The 27,061-nt window shown below is 36.1% G+C and overlaps 1 protein-coding gene across 1 annotated transcript in view; it reads left to right on the forward strand.

The window, feature by feature from the left end:
* Positions 1-27,061, forward strand: part of LRMDA (leucine rich melanocyte differentiation associated) — a 632,273-nt gene that overhangs the window by 506,285 nt on the left and 98,927 nt on the right. Inside the window, exon 6 of the mRNA XM_065746534.1 lies at positions 22,290-22,374. Within this exon, the coding sequence (XP_065602606.1) occupies positions 22,290-22,374 (85 nt within the window). The remainder of the gene's footprint in view (positions 1-22,289; positions 22,375-27,061) is intronic.

Here is a 27,061-nt window from a genome sequence, read left to right on the forward strand (position 1 = left end):
ATCAATAGACATTCCCATTCTGTAGATAGGCTAGAACACTTGTGATATTCTATTGTACACAGCAAACTTACGCCTGCAAATGTTTGCCCTCAGGTGCTCACAATTTGTCATCAGACCCCAAACACATCTAAGGAAATAATTTGATCCTTTCCCAAATCAAACCCAACATACACTGTTTAAAAGTGTAATGTGCAAATAGCTACGCAGATGTTGTTTTCCAGTTTTTTATATTATTGAGTTAGGCTTTGTTTTGGAGTCTCAATTCAAATTGTAAACAAATTATTTTTGCATATGGATCAATGTAAACTTAATAAACTTTATGAAAAATTTATATTAAAACCAAGATACTTTTTTTCTGCATCATAGCAATTTTTTCCCATACTACAGTGATGAATATATTTCAAACACAAGGTTATATTTTTACCATCAATAGCTTTAATAGTATTAAAAACATCATAAAGCAACTAGTATTTACTAATTTTGAGTATGGAGTTATTTACATAAACACATTAAAATAAATGTATTCTTTTAAAACATATTTCAATTCTGATTGTTAAATGTTACTTCAAAATTTTTATTTACTTTTTCAAGATAAATTTTGTACTTTTAAGGAGTTTGATACATCTTTTATATTCCAAGTGTATTTAAATAGTTTACAATTGATTAGGCAGTAAATTATAGAATGACTTAACAAAGCATATTCTCTTGATATGAAATACTTCCATCAGATTTTAGCTTTTCCACCCATTACTGGTTCAGTTGTTTATGCTGTTCAAGGCTTTTTGACTCTCTTGGTGGAAACTACTACCATCTCTTGGTTCTCAGCAAAGCATCTCCCTGCAGAGAACCTTTTCAGTTTTGCAGGAGTATTTCCTGGTTCTCAGGCACTCCTACTCTTCAAGTGTAGGTTTCCCACAATTGCCTGCAACACTGCTTTTGCTGAATTTGTTTGATTTTGATTTGCTCCTTCCCTGAAAGTATCGTGAGTTTGACAGTTGCACTCGTTCATTTATTCCCTAACATCAGATGGTCTTGCTAATAAGATGAAGATTTGCATTAAGCAAGAATTAATGCTAAACATTTAGGTACTATGCTGGAAGTGAAGTTACTGGTAGAGTTTTCTTTTCTCCTGCATCATCTTCTCAGCTTCTGAGCACTGTTTTCATTATTTCTGACAAGTTCCCAGGTGAATCAAACCAGGGATTTGGCTCAGGGTTTCAGGTATTCATTCATCTTCTGAGTGCTGTCACCTGCCTCATCACTAAAGCTAGACTTTCCAAATTCTTCCTATCTTTCTCTTTCATCCTAGCCAATTTTTCTGCTTCGTGTCTACTACTGTTGCAGCCTTGAAAACTAATAATTCTCGTACATTTAAAAGATTAGACTTTAAATAGAGGTGCAGTTGATTTCAACATCTCTTAGTAAAACAAAATTGTTTTATTTTGGATGCTTTAGGACTATGAGTTCTTTGTTCAGAACTTTATTATTGCCTCATTTTTTTCTCAACACAATCTTCCAGACCCAGTTGAAACCTGCCAGCATACTCCTATTTAATCTGAGTCAAGACATCAGTTAAGCAAATACTTTTGTCAGGTTCTTAATGCCTATACAGACAGATTTTAATGCACACAGATAACAGATGTGGCAGCAAGTTGCTGTGCCTGGGCATGCTTCTGAAAGACGGTTCCTCCTTTCCCATGCATTTCCTCAGCTTTCAGGTTTTCAGTGATCATGAAGCACACAGGTAAATGTTAGTGTGGAACAGTATACAAACAATCTTATTTTAACAGAGTGCTTATTTTTAGGTATATGGACAAAGCTTTAAAAGTTCTGTGTTTTGTAGGTTAAAATCTTGCATCAACCTTTGCAAGTAAAATTAATTTGACTCTGGTGAAACTAACGTGCTTATGTGAAGTTTTGACCTCTATAACTGGTGTTCTCTTCCAGTTGAAATATAGTTTAGAACTCTTTTTTTTATCCTATCAAAAGTGCACAATTGTTGTCGTTTTAGACAATTGAAGATAAACTTTTAGAACACTTACTGTATTTTACAAAAAACTTAAGATTTCTAATGTAACATCTGAGATGGCTATTGGCAAACATATGAGCATCTAAGAATTCAGAATTTTCTTAATGGTCAAAGCACTCATTAGAAAGAAAGCATAACGCAACATTACTTTTAAAATTAATTGAATCATTTATTGCAGTTCTACTTTTGTGTTACCTGAAGCAGAGAATTCTGTTTTGTTTTGAGTCCTTTCATCCATAGAGAAATGGGGATTAGCCTTTGGCCAAAGTAGTTCTTTCAGGCTCTTTTAGCATTCAGTAACTGTTTACTTATCCAGGAATAAATGGGTAAAAACACAGTTAAAGCTTCCAGCTGCAAAGTCAGCTACCTTCTTAAAATTCAACCTCATGAGCTCCGTTCAGCTGAGGGCTTGCTGATATCAGCCATTAACTGCCTGTTGTATGTAACCTCCCCTTGTCTTACACAGAGCTGCACACGAACGTGTGGTACTATACAACAGACCTTCAGTTCATGCCATGAGAGAAACAAAAGCAGTTTAACTTGTGATCAGTGGTCATATGATACTCTTACAGGCCGCAAGCTCAGTCAAGTAGAACTAGTAAATCATTAAATATTCACTCAACAGCATTCCTGCTGAGCAGAACATCACAATAATATTTTTTTCTCTAAGTTACCAGTCCAACATTATTGGCAGCCTGGATTTGTATAACTGAAATTACTTCCAGTACTGAATTGATTTTAAAAAGTATAAAAGTCATTCGAGAACACATGATATTAGCCAAAAGTATATAGTTATGTCTCTTGCTTATTTGAGCTTTATTTTTTCCTTTTTTCAATGAATTTGGGGCTTGTAAAGTGTAAGTAGCAGTGGTAGTGATGTGCTAATTCTTTTATTTTAAATAGCTGAGCTGGAAAAGATATTTTTTTTCTATGCATTTCTGATTTTCCTATGTTTGTGGCTGTTCATTTCAGATTTTGTGTGGATACAATAGAATATAATTTTGAAAAGATGGTAAAATAGGTAATTATTATTCCCTCATATGAAAATTGAGGTTAAATTGTTCATACATTAAATATCATGTTTATAGTAATCATGACTTAAATGATTGTTTCTTTTCTCAATATTGTAATCATAAATTAAGAAATGGATTGTAAAAGGTTCTATATTAACTTCTTTTTAATAGTGTTGAAAAACATTTGGCAGTTCTGTTTCCAACATGATTTATAGGAAAAAAGAAAATAGTGTCCATACAGCTGTTTTAAAAACAGAAGTTTAAGATACAGAAGAATTTTACATATGTGATGCATTTCAGAGAGCAAACCAAGACTGAGGTGTCTTAACCAAGCCAATCTCTTAAGCAGCACAGGACATGCTTATGTACTTGCTGTTCTTCTAAGTAAAAATGATTAATTCTATGTGGACATGGGAGTAATTTCCTAAGCAATATATCTGCTTATAGGAATAAACTTGAGTCCTTTGGTGTCACAAGGGGAAATTAATGAAGTAATGCCAGTCTACAGGTGTGTATGTACAGGTGTGCCTCTTCTAATCTTGCTGAAATGCATAGAAGTGAAAATGCTAAAAGGTGACCATTTGTTGGGTATTCCTCTTTAGGAGGAATATGAAGTAATAAACGTTGTGTATTTTATTTGATATGTAACTGGGAGCTTCTCAAGTACTCTTTATGGTTACAGCACTGTAAGTAATAAAATCACATTAAAATTAGAATTTTAGCATGTATAACTGTGCAAACTGCTGGAGACACCTTTTTTCCTTTAGTGTTTTATTATCCTCCCTATTAACATGTAATCTTGTGAGTGCGAAATCAACAGGAGCTTTGACTACAGTTTTTTTTATTTTAAAATTCAGTATTAGATGACACAGTTTTTGAAGCCCAATTTAATAGTACATATTTTTAGTGGAAAGTGCTGTTTTATTGTGATAATAAAGTATTTGAGTAATATAATCATATTGTAGCTCGAGTACTGGATTCGACTGCAAAAAATGAATAAAAAGGGGATGTTTAGCACAAAGGTGCTTCAATGAGAGAAAAAAAATGGAATCCAGATTTAATAGTTGTATTTGTACTTCAAGAAATTGAGCAGTTTCAGCTTTTGAAATAGTGCTGTTGGAGAAATCATTTTGCCAAGACTAAAATTTCTCATTCATCAGTTTGTTTCTGATAATATATTCTAAAGGTATGAGCTACAGAAAATGAATAGTCAAAGTATTTCATTTCCATTTTAATTTTGACACTCCATGCATCTTATAATAACAGAAGAGTCATGCAAGTTGGTAGCTAGGTGCTGAGACTTAGTTCCACCATGGAAACCACGCAAAGTTTTTGAAAGGCCGTTTGTTTGTTTGCATCTTTTCCAGATGTTTCATAACAGCTGTAAATGAAAATCAATCTTTCATTTAAATCTCAATGTCTGAGGATTTAGGATATTTGCTATGATATTTATTTATGTTTTTCCACATATGAAGCCAGGTAACTGGAGCAGAGGAGACAGAGATATGAAGTCTGGCTCTGTTAATTTTGGGTCACTCTGTTGTCTGTGAACTTGTGGTTAAAGAACAATTAAATCTCTGTTCTAGAAAGCAGACCTATAAACATCAAATTTGCTACCATGAATCTCCATCTTTCTCTTCTATATGAAGTATGGAACTTGTGTTTCATGCTGATATTCAAGTTACTTCTGCTAAGTTCTGGTCCTATAGAAACAGGAAAAAAAGCAACCAACCATTTAACAAGAGCAAGTGTAGTCTTGCACCTAGGGAGGAATAACTGCATGCGCTGGTACAGGTTGGGAGATGACCTGCTGGAGAGGAGCTCTGCAAAGTGGGATCTAGGTGTCTTGGTGGATGACAGGTTGGCCATGAGCCAGCTGTGTGCCTTGGTGGCCAAGAAGGCCAATGGGATCCTGGGGTGCATTAAAAAGAGCGTGTCCAACAGGTGGAGGGAGGTGATCCTCCCCCTCTACTTCACCCTGGTGAGCCCTCATCTGGAGTACTGTGTCCAGTTCTGGGCTCCCTGGTACAAAAAAAAATAGAGATCCCCTCAAAAGAGTTCAGCAGAGGGCTACAAAGATGAGAGTGGGCCTGGAACCCCTCCCTGCTGAGGAAAGGCTGAGAGACTTGGGTCTGTTCAGCCTTGAATAAAGAAGACTCAGAGGGTATCTGATCCATGTCTATAAATATCTGAGGAGTGGGAGGCAAAGGGACAAGGCTGGACTCTTCTCAGCAGTGTGTGGTGATAGGAAAAGGGGAAATGGTCACAAACTGAAGCATAGGAAGTTTCCCACAAATGTGTGTAGGAACTCCTTCACAGTGCAGTGACGGAGCACTGGCACAGCTGCACAGAGAGGTGGTGGAGTCTCCTTCTCTGGAGATGTTCAAGACCCACCTGGACGCCTACCTGTGCAACCTGGGCTAGGGAGCTGCTTTGGCAAGGGGATTGGACTCTGATCTCCGGAGGTCCTTTCCAACCCCTACAATTCAGAGATTCTGTGAGAGCTCTAGAGTACAGGTCTTATGGGGTGTGGCTGAGTGAACTGGGACTGTTTCCTCTGGAGGAGACTCAGGGGAGATCTTTTTGCTCTAGGAGGTTGTGGCAAAGAGATCAGCCTCTTCTCCCAAGCAATTAGTTATAACACAAGAAGGAATGGCCTCAAGTTGCACCAGGGAGATTCAGACTGAATGTTAGGAAAAATTTATTCTCTAGGAGAGCAGTCAGGTACTTTCCAGAGTGGTGGCAGAAACACGATACCAGAAGGTGTTTAAGAAATATTTAGATGTGTACTTAACTACATGGTTTAGTCGAAAATGTTGGTGGTGGGTGGAAGGTTGGGCTGGATGATCTTGGAGGTCTTTTCCAACCTTGGTGATTCTACAATTCTAATGGCAAGGAACTTCTCTGAGAAATGCTGCAGTGCTTCGATAAATTACTGTCACTTCAGAATTACAGTGACAGATCTTTATATTTGATTGGTTCACAGAGTCACTCAGAATCACAGAATTGCAAGGGTTGTAAGGGGCCTCTAGAAATCATAGAGTCCAATCTGCCTACTGAAGTAAATTCCCTACAATAGCTCACACAGGTCGGGGTCCAGATGGGTCTCAAATACCGCTATAGAAGGATATTCTACAGCCTCGCTGGGCAACCTGTTCCAGTGCTCCATCACCATTACCACAATGAAGTTCTTCTACATGTTAGTGTGGAAATTCTGATGTTCAAGTTCTAGGCCATTACTCTTTCATAGTATCTCAGCTGATCATGAAGCAAGAATAGATTAGGAAAAAAACCTTTTTTTTTTAGTGTAAAATTTCAGATCATATTGATTTTATTCTGTTGTTTTGTGCACTTGTACTCCTAATATGAATTCAAGCACCTGCTAACAGAATTCACTGTATGCCCCATGCTTATTTTCTCTCTATTTGATTCCAGAGTCATTCTCTCTTGTCTGTAGTAATTCTGAGTTGTCTGCTTGTAGTATTGGTATTGGTTCTACACAGTTTTTGTATGTTAAGGATAAAAAAAGGGGAATATTCATGCCACACCCCCCACCAGTTTAGTGATGTATCCTTATTACCATAATTCCCTTTGATGTTTCTACTATTCTACAATAAGCATGACACCAACTTATGTGAACAGTCTTAAAATTCACAAAGCATTTGTTATGCTATATAAAATGTGTATGCTTTTTCTGAAAGTGTCATTATCAACTGCAGCCAATTCTGGTCCAACTGTTGGTTTAAAAAAACAGAGACACATGACTCCACAGATAGTAAAGGTTATCCTGTTCATTTGGTCCTTTGTCTGCTTGCTCAGTGCAAGCTGTAGGCTTCAGTATTGACTTTTTGTTTTGTAACAGTGTTTAACAAATATTGCATGTTTTAATTGTATCATGAAGATAAAATTGTACAAAATAATTATGACATACCTCTAGTGAATTAAGCACCATTGAACAGATTCCATGTTGATAAAGTAGACATGCACTGATGGCAATCTTTGTTCTGTGCTGTATAACATTTTCTATTGATCAGATAAAACAAAATCATTAGAGATAAGGATATATTTGGAAAAAAAGAATGGAAAACAAGTAAATAACGAGGAAGTGGAAGTCAGACTGGTTTCTGGCAAGCAGTTTTCATTTTAACAAAGCCAGGTGGAAACACTGTATTTGCAAGCTATGATTATAGACCAGGGACTTTATCCTAGAAATCAATAACTCTGAAAAAGACTTGTGGTTGCTCAGCTGAATGTGCTCTCCCAGCACACAGATCTGATACGGTACTTTAAGGTATGAAGTATGAGGGGGAAGTTTAACACCATCACTGTGTTTGTTTGCGGTAAAAGTACTGTGAAAATACAGTGTTTCGTTTTGGAGAAACCTGTGGTTCTAGAAAGCTGCTAGGAGACTAAAAAGGCAACTGATTGTTGGGGGGGTGGGCAAAGAGATTTCTTAGAAGAATAGATGACATGAGTTATGGTGAGAAATTCTAGGAAATTCTATTTTGGGTAAATAAGGGAGTCTTAAAAATGATCACCAGTGGTGTTCATCTAATGGGCAGCAGGCATTAAAAGAACCAACTCTTCCACCTGAAGTTTTACACACTCAGCTCAGGGAGAAAGAATTTTAATGACAATGATAATTTGTTGGAGCATGTTTCCTAGAGTGGATACAGGTTGTACATAGATGGCATGTTTTTAGCTGAGACTGGAAGTGTTCAGTACATGTAAGTCTTCTGAGGAAGACAAGTTACAGTTGGAAAAAAAATTAAAAAAAAAGTGCACAGCCCTCTAAATGAACGGTAACTCCTCTGATTTACCAAAAAATTAAAAATCCTTCTGTTACCCCTGAACTATATTACGTCCTGAAGGTGAGCACATTTGTGGGGAATAGTTTTTAGACCTGAAGGATATACTTTGTCAAGTGCTTTCTTCATTTTATAGGTAAAAAAAACTCTAGTTAGAAGTTTTACTCATGTAAGAACATAGCCCTCCAGAGAGGCAGAATCCATTCAATCTTTTGGGGGAACAATGTTCATGAAGTCCATTATCTCAAGAAATAGAGTTCCCACCAGTGTTTCATGGCCACATTCCAAAGCCAACTTTTGGGAAACTCACTGCCCTTTCTGAACTCCTCGTCACCACATAAAATTTAAAAGTGAATGTAATAAAACTTTTCTTATTTTACATAGTCAATTCTTATAATAATAAATATAATGTTGTTCACCCTGCTCTCATCACATGTTTCTGAAACACAAATAAAAACAAGAAGTCTCAGACTGCTCTGCAGTGCTTTACATAGGACATTTCTTTGTTTTGAATGGAGTTTATGTAAATTAAAATCTGAAAGCATCACCTTTACAGTGACCTTAACAGTGTTTTTATTTGTGTGCAGAACAGTTTTCCTTTTGAGAGCTTTTCACAAATTTTTATTACATTTTCCATAGCTATTTTTGATTGTCTCTCCCTCTTATTGTGTCTAGTGCCTCCCAACATCTTTAGTTTGTTTCAGTAAAAGGCAGGTAAACGTACTAATTTGATACTGCTTACAAGGCAGTATAGTTTGTTTTTGTATCTTTCATCTTCAATTTGTGAAGAATATTATTTCCTGTTCCTTTGTTTAATCATTCCCGTTGGCATTTTTGTTTTCTAAGCAGGTGCTTTACAAATTAATGATATATCAGTTAGCCACGTTAATTTGTTTCCCAAATTTCCTGTATTTGTATTATGCTATGTCATGTAAATCTTAAAGCCTACATGCACTTCCCATGACATCTTGGCTTTAAAACTGGCTGTGACATTCCCTTCTTCTGGCTGTCCACTCTGGAAACAAATCTGAACGTAGACTTTTAAATCATCAGCTTTCAAGAAGGTTTTACTTAATGGCAGGTGGTAGCTGAAAAGCCAAAAGGAAGAGGCAAAGTGAGTCTTGTTGTACATGCTGAGCCTTCTTCCTGGGAAAGGAAAAACAACCATAAAAAAAGAAATCCCACTCTGTAAACACATGAACAGTTCATCCTGACAGCTGTCAGGTCATAATAGGGTGTCCATTTCTAATTGAGATCCAGATGCGAAACCCTTCAGAAGTTATTTTGTCTGACTCTTATCTCCTCCTACCTCAAACCTTGCAAAGTTTATCTGCAGTCAGGTCATCAACTCTGGAGAAAACGGAAATCTGTTCTGCAGTCTTTGTTGTTTTTTTTCTTCTTACTGTAATGTTGGTGAGCATTTCTTCTAGTAACAACACCAGTTTCATCTTTGCCTGCTTTCTGGTTCCTGTAAGCATGTTCAATTAATATTTCTTCATTTAACTAGAAAAAGTCCCTTTAAAAGTTGCCATTGTAAACCAGTGCTCCTGTTCCACTGCTGTACTGCTTAGATACTGCGTAGTACTTAGATCTTATCATGATGATACATCACAAAACTTTGAATTTGTACATCTTTTTTACTTGTCTTTCAGTTTGTGTTTGTTGATTGTTGTTTGCTTATGACTAGAAGTTCTTTAAAGAACTTTTAGTTCTTTTTAGTCCATTATTTGACAAGTCTATTTCCTCAAAACTGTCCCTAGAAAAGTATCAGAATGGATGTCAGGTTTGAGTTATGGATAAAATATTTTCTATCTAGAGTTGTATGACTTTTTTGCTAAATATTGTTTAATGCCCTCTAGTATGTTCTGAAGGAAATTGTATTTCTGCATCTTAGCTCTCACATCGCAAGCAATATCCTCAGTAGCTTTAAAATGCAGAATTTTCATTAAAAAAACCTTTTCCACTGGCAGCTTTCCTTACATTCTGAAATCCTTCAAAAGACACTGTAAAACATGATGCTATCATATAAAGTTGACTTTATGTTTGCCCAGTGTCAAGCTACTTAGTGCAAATAAAATTTTGTGCCAGTCAGCTGGAGATGTGTTACAGCCACGTGTTAAAGCCTGGCCAGTTAATTACAAATGGTTCGCCCGATGCACAGATTCAATGGAAAAACGTTTGCTTTGGCAGTATGTAGTTTTTCAGTGCAGTCACCAGAATGTTGCACAATAGCAATTATGGGAACAAGGAAAATGCCCAGGCTGTTGAAGTGAACACTTCAATGCCGATACATTTTTTGTTTGGTTGGTTTTGTTTTGTTTTTGTTTTCTGATAAAAGCAACTCAGATAAGAGGATATTTGAGTTATTGTAGCAATTAGTTTTTCTAAGATGTCTATCTATATGAAATGTTTCACAGTAGGAAAAAGAGCCAACAACTCTGTGGTAGAATACAAAGTTTATTACGTTTCTAGACTACATTATCCTTGTCAGCTAGATTAAAGCATTCTCCTAGTTTCTGTCCTATATTACCATAACAAGTGAGGAAATAATGTAGTGTTGTTACACAGAGCAGCTTATAAATTTTGACATAAGTGTGAGAGAAGTCAGTTGAAATGTGAAGCAACCAAGAGGAATAATTAGGAACAGCAGAATGATCTCAGTAATATGACAACAGTTTCTAAAGCACCCCACAGGACTGAAATCATCAGGTTTGCTTGACCTATATCTTTAATAATACAGCTCATTGCCCTTGTATTAAAGCTAGAGGGTAGGACAAAGTATAAGCTTTATCATGTTTTAGGAGAAATTGCAAAAATTTTATTTATTAACACAGCACAAAATGGCCCATTTCTTTGATTACCAAACAGGAAAGCATGTTGGGCCACAGTTCACCACACAGAACGCTTCACAGTCAGGCTTGGCTGGCAAAAAATATTATGTAACACTCAAATAAGATAAATGTCAGCACTGGCAGTGGAAATAACCTTCTGTTTAATTAGAAAATAAGAGCTATATGGGACAATAAAAATGGTTACTGCTGCCCTCAGTCACTGTTTAATAAATATGATAGTGCTGAAGATAATGCTAAGTGTTATTTATTTGTGCAATATCACGGGTTCAGTAATTGTTCATGTTCTTGATAGTTACCCTGCATGTAGAATGAGTCCCTTTCACATTTTCTTTGTTTAATTCTTAAAAAAAGCATAAGGATTCTTAAACCTTTAAACTGGTTTTAAAAGGCATAGACGGATGATTGAAGTTCATTCACCTCTGTAACCAAACTGGGTTTTCCTAGCTGACTTTTGGGATAATTGACCTTAAAAAATAATAGTTTTATACTTTGCCATCTGGATTGTCTACCTGCCTTGAATGTTTTTGTGTCTATGAGAGTAGAGCATAATTCATGTTTTTTTTTGCTATCTATTTCATCGTGGCTATGCCTGTAGTTAGTGCAGTTCTATCATCTTGCAATTAGCATGGGTTTAGCTTCCTCTGGCGTCTCGAGTACTGAATGTTCTGCAGGGTACAGTGCTGAAGACAGATGATTTCAGTGAACTGTTCTCTCTAAAGGGAATAGTTTTTACTAGTAAATTGAGCATCAAATTGTGTTGTGTGCATAGGTATCAAAACTTTCCTTTCCCTGTACAGCATGTTTATGAGATATGGGTATTATTACCAGTTCCATGTACTTAAAAGTCCACACATACTTATCAAATGCTTGATAGAAAAGCAGAGTATGGGGTGCATTTCACAGTGTTTTTACAGGCTTGATATTTCAGGCCTAATGAGTTTTGTTTCAGTCTTTCTATTTTGAATCTACAGTAAGTACAGGGATTTTAAAAGGATATCATAGACTTTGCCTGTATTTATCCAAGGAGAAATTTCAGCAAATGTTTCATCAATAAGTTTTAGCCCCTCCTTCCTTGCTTACTTCCCCTTCCCAAAATGTAGGCTGTATGTCAAGAAGCAAAACAAAACCCCTTTTCTTCACACAATTCACTTTAAGCTTCAAAATCCTCCAAAATCCTCGATCTCTCTTTGCAGTCTGGTTCCCACTCTCCAGCTTTCCTCATCTCCCTCTGAAAGAAAAAAAGCTCTTCTTTAAGGGACTGATAGGTTGTAGAGCGATGCTTAGCAACAACATTCCTGTGCCTTAAGTAGCTGCAAGCCCCTAGCTGAACCCTTTGATGTGACTGTCAGGGCAGATTTATTTTGTTTTAGCACATTGTCTACTTGTCCAGATGCATCAGGAGATAAAAAGGAGTCATGTTTACAGTCTTTTTGGTGAGTGGGAGGAGGAGGAGGAGATGTAATTAAATCGCATTTTTGATGAATCTCTGAGAGATCCAGATGAAGAAAACAGGAATTGGCTTGCATAGAGAGGGGAAACACACTTGCCAGCCCTAACACCTGACATTGTCAGAAAGTGAAGTGTAAAGCTGTAGCACAATGTGTTGATTTGGTTCTGCTGAAGCCTTTGACTTTTTTCATGTGCTGGTGGCTCACAAGAGTTCAGAAAGGCTCATTAGAAAGAAGAGGTGGTGCACCATAGGCTCTTTCCTGTGTGTCTTAATACATTTGTTTGTCCAGGTTGAAAATAAGTGTGTTTTCTCTAGAATGTTAATATTACAGATTACATATCAAAGGATTTCTGGCTGTTGTAAGTGGATGTCAATCACGTACTGATAAAAAAGAAAAAAAAGAAAAAAATTGAACCTCAGTGATCTTGAATATACAAATGTGCAGTGTAATGCAGGCCTCGCTGAATTCTCCCATGGAACAAATACCACAGATAAATCCATTTCTGTTTATTTGCTTTTTAACTTGCACATTTAGCAACACCACTCTGAGCTCTATTAATAACCTGCAGTGTGCAGTGACAAGTCTGATTCCAGCATTCGGTATGCTGTGGGTATGCCAAGTGAATAAAATGCTAGTTTTAATCTGCTGTTACAAAAGTTACTGTTTTTGCATTTTAAATAGGTTACACTACAGCACCCCCTTCTGCTGACTCAGTAGTGTGACAAGAAGTTTTAGCTGCAGTTCAATTTCCGTATGGTAGAATGAAGGTGCCATAAAAACGTTTTTAGCCTTCCATTTTTTCAGTTCTTGTGCCTGTTAGGCAAAGTGATCAGTGTAACACAACAACAGTTATTGGGTTGCTGTTATCGTTTATTTTTTGGACCTTTCTTTCATTTTTGCAGTATTGTCTGTATGTCTGGAAAAAAAAAATTAAAAAAATGGAGCAACCCAGAGGCAACAGAATGAAAAGCAAAGCTATCCTTCTAACATCACAAACAATTATGTTTGGTCAGTGAGACATACATGCAGTTCTGCATTCCTCTGATTGTCATTGACTTGAATATTTTTGGAAGTGATGGTATTATGTTACTCATTTAATTTATGAAACAGTCTCAGAGATTCCCATTAAAAAAAAATAAAAAATAAAAATTTCCTGACTGGTTTGTCCTTGACTATGGAAGAATTTGTGGACATCAAGTTTACCAAAAATAAGTGTAGAAGTTCTGAGTCATCTGTATTTCAAAATAACATTCCATGAAAAATAATATGCCTCAATATTATTGATAAAGTGTGACTAACTTGTTTTGGAAGTTTCTGTTTTTCTGTTGGCATTATTTGTTTGAAATTTGTGTGGAAATACTTCACAGTATACTTTTATGTTCAAGATAACACATTCTAGAGCATGTAACGAAGAGCATTTCAGAAACGTCTCTAGTCAGGGGGATTTAGACAAGAACGTTTAAGGAAATACTGCTGTGTGTTGTAGCTGTGATATCATAAGTTGAAAAATGCGTACGATGACTGGAGGAGAGTGTCAATCTAGCAGGTTATCAATGTGTTTCCCTTCCCATAAATGATTTTTCTAGTCTTTGGCACGTTCTGTTGTAGAATTCAATACTGTTCCGTCACTCCTTAGGAGCCCCTGTGCAGTGAGTGGAACATAGGGAACAGCCATGCTAGAGCACTGGGGAGGGAGAAAATTCAAAGAACATTAGCATCTGCTTGCATCTTGTGGCTCTTCTGTGGTTTGCTCTACCAGACACCTCAAAGAATATTTGTGTGCGATTTCTCAGAAATTTCTGGCAAGACTGTCAGAGTTTTCTGTTGCTGAGTATGACAGGATTGCTTGCTTGTTTATTTATTTATTTTCTTCATTTGATTTTACCAGAATGTGTACTCAGTGAATCCTTCTGCAGGCTGCCAATGCAAAGAATGTAGCATGTATGTTCCCCGAAGATTAACTGATAAAGATGCTGGTGAAGAAATTTAAGAAAAATATGTAAATTTCTTGGTTTCCTTACCCAAACTCAGTACAAGAGCCAAGGCAGTGACTTTCTCCTTATTCTTTTAATTAATTTATTTTTTTTTTGAGTCTTAAGTCAATAAGGATTCAGAAATCTGTTTTAGGGAACAGTATTTAGCAACTTCAAATTTATTTTGTAGTGTGATTTTAAATTGTTTTATTCTCCTTCTAAAACTAAGATCTAACTTTCACAGTGAATAGATTTCTTGTTGGGTTATAGTAATCATACTCCTTTCATTCACTGTTGTGTTGCTAGCATTGGTAAGTGATCCTTTAGGGATAAATTCTATTATCTAGCATACTGAAAAGTACTGAGCCACTTGAGGAGTGAGATTCAACTTGTCACAAAAGAAAATATTACTGCCTGGGATGTGATTAGGGAGAAGTTGTTTCCTGCAGGTCATGAAACTGAACCTAATGAGCAACAGAATCTCTTGCATTCTTTTGCTGCTAAACACAAGTAGCTAAGATATAATTTTTAAATAGATAAAATGTATGCAAATATCGTAGGAAGCTACTTTGTTTGTTTTTCTTCTATGCTTAGAAAAGAAATAGCATTAGGAAGATGCTGAAATACTTGGCTTTGAGTGACAGAAGTTGAAAATACTTGTTCTTGGAAGTCAAAAAGCCTATTAGGTGTTTTCATATGCTATGTGTTACAGTAGAACAAATCAATTCATGCTTCTTAGATGCAGTCATTGCCTTGTGATTACATTTGTGTAAAGTCTTGGAGCCTTTGATCAAAGGCATTTGTGACTAGGTCTAATCCAGACTCTTCAAGGTGTTTAACTTGCCAGGGGAGAGGGTGGGCGGGTGGGGCTGATAACAGCTGGGATTAAAATTTAGTTTTGCTGAACTTTTGTATTGAAAGGATTTCTATTATACACTGCTTCCTTTTCCATACAGAAGATGGATCATTGAGTAAACGTAAAAAGGAAAGAGGATATGGGAGGAAATGGGTGGGAACTCTGAATTAATCTTCTGAAGAAAAATGTTTGATCAGCGGGTAGGAGAGATGAAAACCTCTGATGTTGACAGCAGGCAACTTTCTGACTGGTGTCTGATTGACAACTTTGATGCTCCAGTGGGGAGCTAGACTCCAGCGGTGCTCAGGCATCCTCTGTCTGTGGGTGGTAGTGTTAATAATGTGGCAACTGGAAAGATTAATTGTGGACAAGCAGCAGGATTACGAGGAGGGCTTCACAGGTCTAAAAGGAACAGTGTTAGGAAGGCCTCTGATCTGTCAGCCCAAAAGGAAATTAGTTAGGGCAGGCTGGAGCAGGCTTAAAGAAAGAGGAGGGGGGAGAGGGAGAAGCTGGAGTAATGGGAGAAGGGAAACATTTTGGATATTAATGAAAAATAAAAAGGATAATGAAGTAGGTTGTAATGGGATGGAGGCAATGCTCTTGAAAGACCTTAATACACCACATCTTTTTATAGCCCATTCTGAGTTTAGATTGTTTTGCAGTGAACTCCAAAGAGAGATTTATTTTCAATGTGAACCTAAGAATAAGTACAAATTTTGAATTTTTGAAGACCTCTTTAATGAAAAACACACAAGAGAGAGTTTACTTAAACTGTTCCTGCACATAACTATCTGCTGTGTGTTTTACTTCCCCCTCTTTTTGGTAGAAGCAGGGATTTTGCCAGTAATTTCTGTGTTACCATTAAAGAGGCCATTCATCATGCTTACTAATGTTATTAATCAAGATACACCGCAGTACCCTTAAAATGAGATCATTTTGATAAATCATGTATGACATTAAAAGACTTTATTCCTTTTAAGTGCAATTTAGTCTGTAATTTTTTTTCCTCATTTATGATTCATGGGAGAAACATGGATAAAATTCCCTTGCACATTTACACCTTATCTTCAGTAATAATTCAAAACTGCTCTTAGATGAAAATTCAAGGTCTGATTCACCAAAGCTGAATACCAGGTCATTATTTTCTGGCATTCAGTAGTCCAAAAATAATGTCCCTACATTAGGTGCTTTTCACAATAGTTGAATTTGGCTGCACACCAGACATATCGATTATACTCAATTAAGCTTAAATGCATAAGAATTATCTTATGTTCATTTACATCTTTGATCCAGTTGCACTCTGCTTTCAACCTTGCGATTTAATATGAAGTGCAAACCAAAAGGTAAAGTAAATTCAAGTGAGAAGTGATAACCTCTCTTGTATGAGAATGAGAAAAATATATTCTGAAATGCTTTGTGTCTTCTTCAGCTCCACTTCTGTTAAATAAGCAAAATCTTCTTCCCTTTTCTTGTTAAAGGTCATTGGAATTTGAAAGTCAACCAAAATATATGATCACTGTTCTCTTTGTCTTCCTGGTACTAAAATAATTTGGTCTAGTCTATTAGCAGCATCAGAGATGGAAATAGCCAGGCAAAATATCTTTAATGAATATTTGCTTAGTTCAGAGTCAGACCCTTGATTATAACTGAAACACTTGTGTTATTTATTAAACTCAGAAATATCAGAAATGAGTTGGAGCATTTTTTGCAAACATGGGGTATGGATTTATTGATAAAAGCTGTTTTATTCTCACATTTGGAAATATGAAAGGGAAATGACTAGTAGAGATATTTAATTTGGAAAGAGTGTCATTTAAGTTTTGCTGTTTCTTAACCCATGACTCAAAAAAGATTGATTGTCTGAATTACATTCCCCTCTTTATTTCCTTCAGCAGCTGATTGTATTTGAAAGAATGTGTGTGGCTGCAAAAAATAGCAGTCCATTTGTAATTTTTGTACCTCTGGTCTCTACAGATTTGTTTTGATACGGCATATGTATAGTATAGCTTGATACTACACAAAATGCTCCCTTATTAGTACCAACCAAATATTGTTGTTTTTTTTTTATTCTTTGAAAAGCAGAATTCAAGCATTAGACTAATGTAGTTAGTTCCCAGACTTCTGAGAGCCAGTTACCACTGTGGGGCTTGTTTCAATTTCCTCTGAAGTTTAGACAGTATTTCCCTATTCATTTCTATTTTTTTACTTTTCTGCTTACCTTAATGTTTGCACACTAGAAAAACATTTTTTACTTTCACATCATACTAGAGGTTGTGTATGACAGACTTAAGAGTTCAGACTACTGATTATGTTTCTTTTACTATTAAGGTTATTAAGATAGGCAGAAGAAGAAAACCAGCAAATCCTTCAGCCATACCAATACCTGCCCTTACATTCACTTCTTTTCCTATGATTTTTCTTCATTATTGATAATAAAAAAGCTTTTTTTCTCTATGGTTCACAAGAAAAAAAAAAAGAAAATCACAATGATAAGATACATTTATAATCGTAGATTAAAATGATGTATTAGATCACAGTAGTCAGATTGTATTTGTCTTCTTTATTAAAACTGGCTAAATTACTACTTTTATAATGGCTACTGATCAAAGAAAGTCATTCAGATCTTTGTGATCTCCATCAAAACATGATATTTAGGTGAACAAAGTAGTATCCTTTCCTTCTACACAATTCGTTTGCTATTCTCCTGTTTTGTTTCAGTACCATGATGTGGTATCTAAAATCAGATTTTGAAATAAATCACTGTTTCTGTGCAGGATGAGGAGGTTATCTTGAGTAAGCATGCAGAGATCAGACAAGTTGCAACAAAACCATGCCCCTTTCCCCTCTTCTTCCTCTCCTTTATTGAAGTGCCTTTAATTTATGCTGGGAGTTTAGTAGATGCAAGTGCTAATCGGTTGTTAGCTGTGTTTGGCTGTGGAGCAAGGGAACTGCAAAATCCCATTTCACCAAGGAAAGCTGTGTCTCTCATGTACTGTGCCATGCCACTTGTTGGTACTTCTAAACATAACAGCCTATTGTGATTCATTACAGAAGCACTGGCTTGTTGGAAACGAGTATTCTAATATACAAGAGAGGAAAGTAAAGCAATAGTTTTTTCTTTTGTAGCCTGTTGCATTCACATTGTCTGCCTTTATGTATTTTCTAGTTTCATTCTTAATACTTTTTTTTTTTTCAAATTTTATCTCTTTCTTTCACTAGCAATATTTGTGTATGATTCCTGAGTTAATGAAAAAGCAAACACTTTGTAAATAAATTTCTTCATCTCTAGAACCAGAATGGTTAAAGTCTTGGTATATTGCTACTTCCTGTAATATCTTCTATCACGAGGTTCTGAAAGGCCTCATAGTGAAATTAAAGTCCCATTGATCTTGATGCAGTGTAAATTTATGGGAAGAAACATTCCCTCTGAAGTAGTGTTCCGATACTCTATCCAAGCATGTAATAAATTCAACCCACAATTAATACTTTTTTTTTTATTATTCAGGCTATGTTCCTCATCACACATGAATACATGATAAATATAGATAAATCAATATTTCATCTGTAAATAAGTTTCTAGCTATGTCTACTTTTTTTTTTTTAATATTGATGAGCAACTCTGTGGAAGATATCTGCATGTCTACATGTTTTATCTCAAATGTGAACAAATTTAGATGGTTTAATATACTGAAAGCCTGGAGATGTGAGCCACTGTAGCCAGTGAATTATGTAGTAAATTGTGTAGTGAATTGACAAGCAGCTGTCTTATTGGTAGACACACTCTTAGGTGAAGTTTTGATATACATAGAAATTATTTAAGGCTTTTGCCATTTTTGTTTTTAGGAAAGATACATGTGCCCAAGAGATTCAAGTAAACAGAAGATTATGCAAGCTTTATTATAATTTCCTAAAATTATAACAATCAAGATCAAGTATAGTGAATTTAAAGCCTTGACTACAAGTCCATTTAGTAACAATAAACAAAGATTTCTCTCTGTGGCATTGTATTTGAATTAAATGTATTTAGCTAAGGAAATCTCCCTCTGCATGCACGCATTGAAACAATTTTACTTACCGTGTATTTCCATAAGTGCTTTGCATATCTGTTAAATCCTTCTTTGGAAGCTGCTAAAATGCTGCTATTTTCCCTGTATTGTAAAATTTGTCACGATAATATATTGATGACTACTACAGTTACTGCTGTGTATAGGTGTATAAAGAATTTGTTGAATGCCATAGAAACAACAATGATCTCTCACATATCAAGGAGAAATATTACTAGAGAAATATCTGAATCCAAATACAAGCTATGTTATGTGACAAAAATAGAAGAATAGAAACTATTAACTAGTGTTAAGGATATTCCATTATAGCCAATATAGCATAATATCAACCTATATCTTTCTCTTCAAGAGAATATATGATTTCCTAATTCCTACAAAATCTACCAGCCAGCATTAAGACAGACAGAGACTTCAATTTAGCAAATGTTTGGCTATGTGCCTAACATTATGAGGAACTTTATTGGCCTTCTAACTTATATGCTTTGTACTTTGATATACTACAAAATTTGAATGTCTAGAATGCTTGCAAGAATAAATGCTTCTAGCAATAATAATATTATAATTTCTTCACTGAGCTATTTGGTGACCTGTACCTATAACACTGAAGCTACTACATATTTTAGCCAGCTTTTTGTAATTAACCTTCTTCTGCACTGCAACATGAACTTATGGTGCATATGTCACAGTATTTGAAGATACAACTGTCACATGCCAATGCTATCGCTGTCAAAATATTCTTGTGAATATCCAGAATAATATAATCTATACAAATCTCCTTGGAAAATGTTTGGGGCCAAATGTCATTCTGCAATAGGGAAAACAAATTGTCTCTCTGCTGGTGCACAGGTTTACTCAGAAATGTGATTCAGAGTTCCAGACAATGTTTGTGCAAAAGAATCCTAACCCTGGATGATATTCCATAGAATTAAAGTTGCTCTAACTGAATACTTAGCTCAAAGGTAATGAAACTGTTCTATGTTTGACAGGGAATTATATACTGTACATAAAATAGCAGCAAAACACCAATAAACAAACCTTTCCATTCTTGCTTTTCGTAAAATTAGAAATAAAGCTAAATTGCCCCTTCACTTCAATATGCTTTTTAGAAGCCCTTGAATTTTGCTCAGTCAGTGGTATATTGCTGAAAAGGCAAAGTCTCTTCCAGTAATTTTAGGAAAAGCTATCATCAAGCTGTCAACAGTCTAAATTGAGATTAAAAGTACCGAAGAGAAACCTTCACTATTATCAAAGTCCCAGCTAAGCACACTTGAATAAGCAGATAACATCTAAGGTGTACAGTATGAGACCACTTATTCCTTCAGGTTTTGAAATGATTTACAGTCCTGTGTTAAATAGGTAGTGACATTTTTATTCTTGTCTTACCCTGAACTTCCAGACCAAAAGAAAACAGATAGCTGTGAACACAGACCAGCTTATGGAACTTACTTCAGATGTCATATTACTGGATGTTAGAGGCATCTGTCTCATCCTGTGAGATATTAGGTATCCTCAGATCATATTTGTCATCAGAGGGAAGATTTTCAATCCCTTGTTAGTCCAGTGTAGGTAGAGCTGCGTGTTTACAATTGGCAAAAATCAAGAGGTTATTCACTTTGTCTAAAGGCAGAGGTTGTGTTTACGTTATTACCTCTCTGAAAAGGAGGGTGGTCAGTCACTGGTAAGAAAGTAAACAGGATTTTCTAGAGTGTTCTTCATACCTGAGACATGGCATCATTGCTATTTTGGCAAACCTGTCTGTTTCAATACGTGTGCTTTCCTGTTATGTCCTGATTTTTTGACTAAAATAGGACTGTATGGTCTGACAAATCTGTCTGAAATTCAAAGCTGACCACTGAAAACAAAAGCTTAGTATACTAACCTGCTCAGTCATTTACCCTTGCACATCTTAATCTGTACAGTTACGACACAGATTTCTAAGTTCTTCAACAAAATATTTGCATTGATGATTTTCATTGTGGATTTCTGCTTGTTCTCAAGTTTAGTTTGGTTACAAGCTTATTTTCTCTGAAGGCATTTTAGTCCTATTTTTGTTTCCATCTTAATTAAATCTGGTTTTGAATTCAGTTCATATATATCAATAATTGATTAAAAATAATAAGAGATTTAGGTGAATTGCTTTGACTGTATTGGCAGTTTGTAAGACAAAATATTATATGGGAATAACAGAAGATAACTATAGATAACTTAAGAAATTGTTATGAAATTCAGGAATTTATTTTTTCTCTTTACTTTGTTTACCTTTTCTTTTATAAATTATCATATAACTTTTAGTGGATGCTGTTGTTTGTGACTGAAACTGGGCATGTCACTACCATGCTATCTATCCATCTAACTCAATCTCAATTTATAAAACACTATAATGATGATGCATATTCACCAACAAGATTCTTCATTTTCATATTTCGTAAGAACGAAAATCCACTGCTCTATAACTGAAAAGCAAGATGGCTTTTCTTGGCTTTATGTTGCTCTTTCCTTCAGATTAAACCTTATTCAACCAGATGAAGATTGGTTTACTGAAAACTATAGCTCTGTGGTTTTATGTTTTCAAGTCATAATTGTAGGATCTTGACTTTTTTCTTCATTTATATGGAAAAAAATGAGCTTCCTTTCTTCTCCCTTAATATTTTCTTTTAAGGATTCTCAGTAAGTCTTCTTGATACCTCTTTAAATGTTTTAGAGATCTGATGTGGATTTTAGCTATTTTTTATTAATCTACATACTTGTAGAGATTTTGAACATTATAGGCATTGTCATTCTTAAGAGATCTCGTTGCTTAGCTTACAGAACAGTGAAATTATGAAATCTGGATTTGGCATTGTTTTGAAAATTATAGCATTTTATCCCAGCTTTCTATTATTCATCTTCTTTTTTACTTGTGGATATGTAAATTCCTTCAGGTAAATATTTTTCTTTTTCACTAAGAGGAACATTTTTAACGCTGTCCAATGTTTTCTTGATTAAGATGATAATTCTTTAAAACTGTGAACTGTATGGGAATATTTTCTAGCAATGATACCTAATATAAAAGTGCAAACTGCTGAGTTATATTGCCCTTGCAAGATTCAAAGTTGTGTTAATGAAAATTCAGTTCTCGGTAATCTTCCATGACTGGTGATTCTGTGCACATGTACATCATAATACTCATCTTGCAGGTGCATCACCTCTGTTTAGTCACTGGCCTTTGCTCAAAATAATGATAATATTTATTTTATCACACAGGCCTCCAGTGATGCTGCCTCCATCTCTCCAGAGATGAACTATACACCTCTGCCTTCGGGATCCAGAGACCTCACCAATCACAGAGGTAAAAACTAAACTTTATTGGCATGGATATTCCTGCAAGGTGGTAAACTTCACAGTGAGGCCCTCTATGTATTGATTATTGTTGTACTGGCACTTTACAGAGAACACAATGCCTTTCAAGTACTACATGAGAAAACCATACCCGTCAAGATTACAGATTTTAACTCTTATTAAAGAGGAGTTAAAGGTAATCTACTGGGAAAACAGGTGGAACAGTTTGTTCTGGATGCCATCTCCAGGCAGTTGGAAGAAAGGGAGTAATCAGCATGGGTTCACAAGGGAGTGGTCATCCTCAACCAACCTGGTGACCTTCTATGATGTGATTCCTGGCTGGGTGGATGAGGGGAGAGCAGTGGATGTAGTCTACCTTGATTTCAGCAAGGCATTTGACACTGTCTCCCACAGCATCCTTATCACAGGAGGTATGGAAGGAGGCGGTATGAAATATGAGGAGGTATGGAATAGATGAGTGGACAGTGAGGTGGGTTGAGAACTGTCTGACTGGCAGAGCTCAGAGAATTGTGAGCAGTGGCACTGAGTCAAGTTGGAGGCCCGTACTTAGCAGTGTTCCTCAGGGGTCGATGCCGGGTCTGGTCCTGTGGTCCTGTTCAACATCTTCATCAGCGACCTTGATGAGGGGATAGAGTCCACCCTTAGCAAGTTTGCTGATGATACAAAGCTGGAAGGAACGGCTGACATGCCAGAAGGCTGTGCTGCCATTCAATGAGACCTGGGCATGCTGGACAGATGGGCAGAAAGAAACCAGATGAGGATTAACAAATGCAAGTGTAGAGTCTTGCACCTAGAGATGAATAACTGTATGCACTGGTACAGGCTGGGGTACTGACCTGCTGGAGTGGAGCTCTGAGGAGAAGGACCTTGGTGTCCTGGTGGATGACAGGCTGGCCATGAGCCAGCAGTGTGCCCTGGTGGCCAAGAAGGCCAATGGGATCCTGGGGTGTGTTAAAAAGAGCATGTTCTGCAGGTAGAGGGAGGTGATCGTCCCCCTCTACTCACCTGGAGTACTGTGTCCAGTTCTGGGCTCCCCAGTACAAAAAAGACAGGGATCTGCTTGAAAGAGTCCAGTGAAGGGCTACAAGGATGATAAAGGGTGTGGAACACCTCCCTTATGAGGAGAGGCTGAGAGACCTGGGTCTGTTCAGCCTTGAGAAAAGAAGACTTAAAGAATATTTAAATATTGCTAAGCAGATGATTATATGCAGGATTAGTAATTTTGAGAAAATTTGGAAAGTTTCTAATGTTGGTAAAGAGAGAGCTTGTTGGCATTTTAACAATTTAGGGCAATAATTTTGAAATGTTAACATGCTTTCATTGCAATAAAATGGGATTCATTCTTCTCTATTTTTAAACAATAAAGGCAATATTCAATTTCCTATTTCAACAGTACTTAGAGCTTAAAAAGCACTCTCAAATTCCTTCTGCATACCTATGGATCAAAAAATTCAGGAAGCAGGTGAAAAACTGGAGCAGTCAGAAAGGGCACATTCCAAGCTCTTTCACATTTGTGCTGAAAAAGAAATTTATATAGGTAGCAACATTTTTCAGCTTGAAACCAGAGCAACAGTACTCAGTGTTTTCCACTTTTCACATTTGAGTCCATGGAGATTTTAATATTTCAAGTGTTTTCCAAATTGAGATTGCATAAATAAATTGCATAGTGGTAATTTTTATAGTGGAGTATCAGAATCAAAGTCAATTTGTATTTATGAATTGATGGTAACTAGATTTTAGTGTGTGTTCAAATTCTACAGCAGTATAGATCAAGACAGCATTAGCAGAATGTCTAATTATTTGAAAACTTGTGAAAGAAACAGGCACACAATGATTTAGATGGGAAGGATGAGGAAAGTGAGTGATTAGAGTTTCATTCTTTGCAGCCTATGTCACTGTTGTGCCAGTGCTTAGATGGCTACGAGGCTATTTCTTGGTCTTTATGTAAGCTGATATGGTGTTTGGGAAATCAAATAGTGTGTTGTGTTCTGCCAGAGGTCAGAGAAAGAAGAAAGAACTGATCCCAAATCCTGGATTCGAGAATACACTTGGTCTTCAGTGATTATAAAAACAAACAAACTGCAAATCACAGGCCTTCCCTATCCTACCTCCCCCCTAAAAATGGAAATGAATGAACCTATGAACCTATGAAAAAAGTAAAGTAAAAAAAAAAAAAAATCCCAAGGTATATGTATACCACGCTTTTGATTTCTGGTAAGCATATTTACTCTGAGATTGGATTATTGCTGTTAAATTAAAGGAGTATTAAGTATCAAATAAGCAGGACAACATAATGTTATATGTATCTATGAAAAGAAATTAAAATATGTAATAATAGATATTAAAAGGCATGCATCTTCTGACCTTTTTATTTAGGTGATGACAAATTAAAGGTGTGGCTTCATGGCTGACTACTGATGTCAGTAGCTTTACACATCAGAAATTGTCTGCTGTGCATTGTCTTCTCTGGTAGAGTAGCAATAATGCTGTTCTAGTAGGTACTACATGTGTCTACACTGGTGTCTGTTCAGATGGAAAATGATATTTCTAAAACTACCAACCTTTCCCCCTTACTTCTTCACATAATTTTGTATTTCTCCTCTCTATACTCTTCCCAGAAATATTCTGTTTTGCATGCTAAACATGTTGCATGGCAATTGTTGAATCACAGCTGATTCACTCATTGAGCACCTGGAGGAAAGACACAGTCAGCTCTGGGAGCACAGGTGAAGGCAATTCACTGTGCGACCAGTGGAGCCTAGCTCCACACCTCTTAAACCTCATTTAAGAGCTGACTGCCACTGAGGAAGGATCTCTTGCTGAAGATCCCTCCTTTGTGCAGTTTTTCCTGAAAGCTTATGTCCTCGGAGATGGGTGAGCATTCAGTTTTCTTCTTTCTTTGTAACGCTTTCTCATTGCACTGGTCCCGTTACCATTACATGTATGCTGGAAAATTCCTTCGTGATTAAGTACAATTATATTCTAAGTGAACAGAGAAGTATGTATCATCCAAAAAAGAGCAAAATTGGCATTAAAAGAGTTGTTGACATGCTCCAGTAAGTTTTTGGAATAAATATTATGTATACGCGTGTATATATATTACTGGGGAAGTCATTAAGAAATGTTTTCAAAAATCCAGGTGTTGTAAATAATGCTTGGAACAACCTACTGGCAGGGCTTATTAACTCCATCAACATGTTTTATACGAAGAAACTTGTTTAAGTTCACAAGCCCATAAAATATTAATTAGAGTCAATGGAAAAATATCTAAGAAAAAGTTGAGTACTTATATATGCTATTTTAGGTTCAGTTCTGAATACCTTCAATCTTTTTTCTTCACTAAATACTTTTAGTGCTTTAAAAAGTGATTGTGTCAGATGCTGCGTATGTCGAGTATTGGTAGTTTTCAACCCAAAATGAAAAGAAGCATACTGTAAGCTTGTATGTGTATGCTTATTTGTTTCCAGAGAATCTTTTTTTTTTACCAGAATCTGGAAGGTTGGCAAATGGTTTGGTACAGCTATGAATTGATTTTTGGGGTTTAGGGAGGAAGGTTAGGAGCAAACTGAATGTATTTGAATGGCGGAGTTTTACTTGGACAATTCTCACTATATGTCAGTATGTGTTTTGCAAGGGAAACAAAAGGATGTTCTGCTTGTGTTGTACTGTGTAACTTGAAACTTTTGTATTCGTTTATTCAGCATGTTAGAACCCATCTGGAAATAGACTTTTGGAGTTGGCTGTTTGCTTTTTAATTCCTGAAATTTATTTGTAAATCTTCTTTCTCACAGAATCACACAGAATCACTGAATTGTAGGGGTTGAAAGGGATCTCCAAAGATCATAGAGTCTAATCCTCCTGCCAAAGCAGCTCCCTAGCCCAGGTTGCACAGGTAGCTGTCCAGGTGGGTTTTGAATGTCTCCAGAGAAGGAGACTCCACCACCTCTCTGTGCAGCCTGTGCTCCGTCACTGCACTGTGAAGAAGTTCCCACACACATTTGTGCAGAACTTCCAATGCTTCAGTTTGTGACCATTTCCCCTTTTCTCTGTGTAGTGTGGTGATAGGAAGAGTAGAGTTCTCACTGTCAACTCACAGAAACAGCATATAATAATACTGTATTGGTGTGGAATCATGTGAGAGAATAACCACTGTTAAGTATTGCATCAAATGTTGTGATGCGCTAATGTCTCAGTACATGAAGGAGGCAACAAATATTTAATATGTATTTGTAAAGTTTAAAAAAATTTCTCCCTCTCATGGAAATATTGTTCTCTGTGCTGAATACTTGCTCAATTCAAGTTAGGTTTCTTAGCAGAAAATATATTGTCCATCTATGTATGTTCTGGGCACCTGAGTGCAGTATGACTTGATCCTTTATAAGGCTTAATTAATATCTTGTTAGACAAATCTTCTAAAGTAGTAATTTTATAGCTGGCTTTCTTTTTGTTTTGTTTTCATAAAAATGATCACAAACTCCTCCAAGTTTTTTTTTAATTACGATTTAATATTTAATTTTATATGATTTTAGACATTAGTGATTTAGTTGTGTGAGATTTGCGTATTTCTCTTACCCAGGTTAAAAAAAAAAGTCAGTTTATAAACACCTCCCAGTGTTCTCTTTAAAAAAAAAAAGAAAAATTGAATTAAACGGTTTCTGTTGTACTAGTATTGAAAT

Source organism: Cyrtonyx montezumae, unplaced genomic scaffold (assembly GCF_038088225.1).
Source record: "Cyrtonyx montezumae isolate F1298 unplaced genomic scaffold, pur_monq_1.0 scaffold_4, whole genome shotgun sequence".
NCBI lineage: Eukaryota > Metazoa > Chordata > Aves > Galliformes > Odontophoridae > Cyrtonyx > Cyrtonyx montezumae.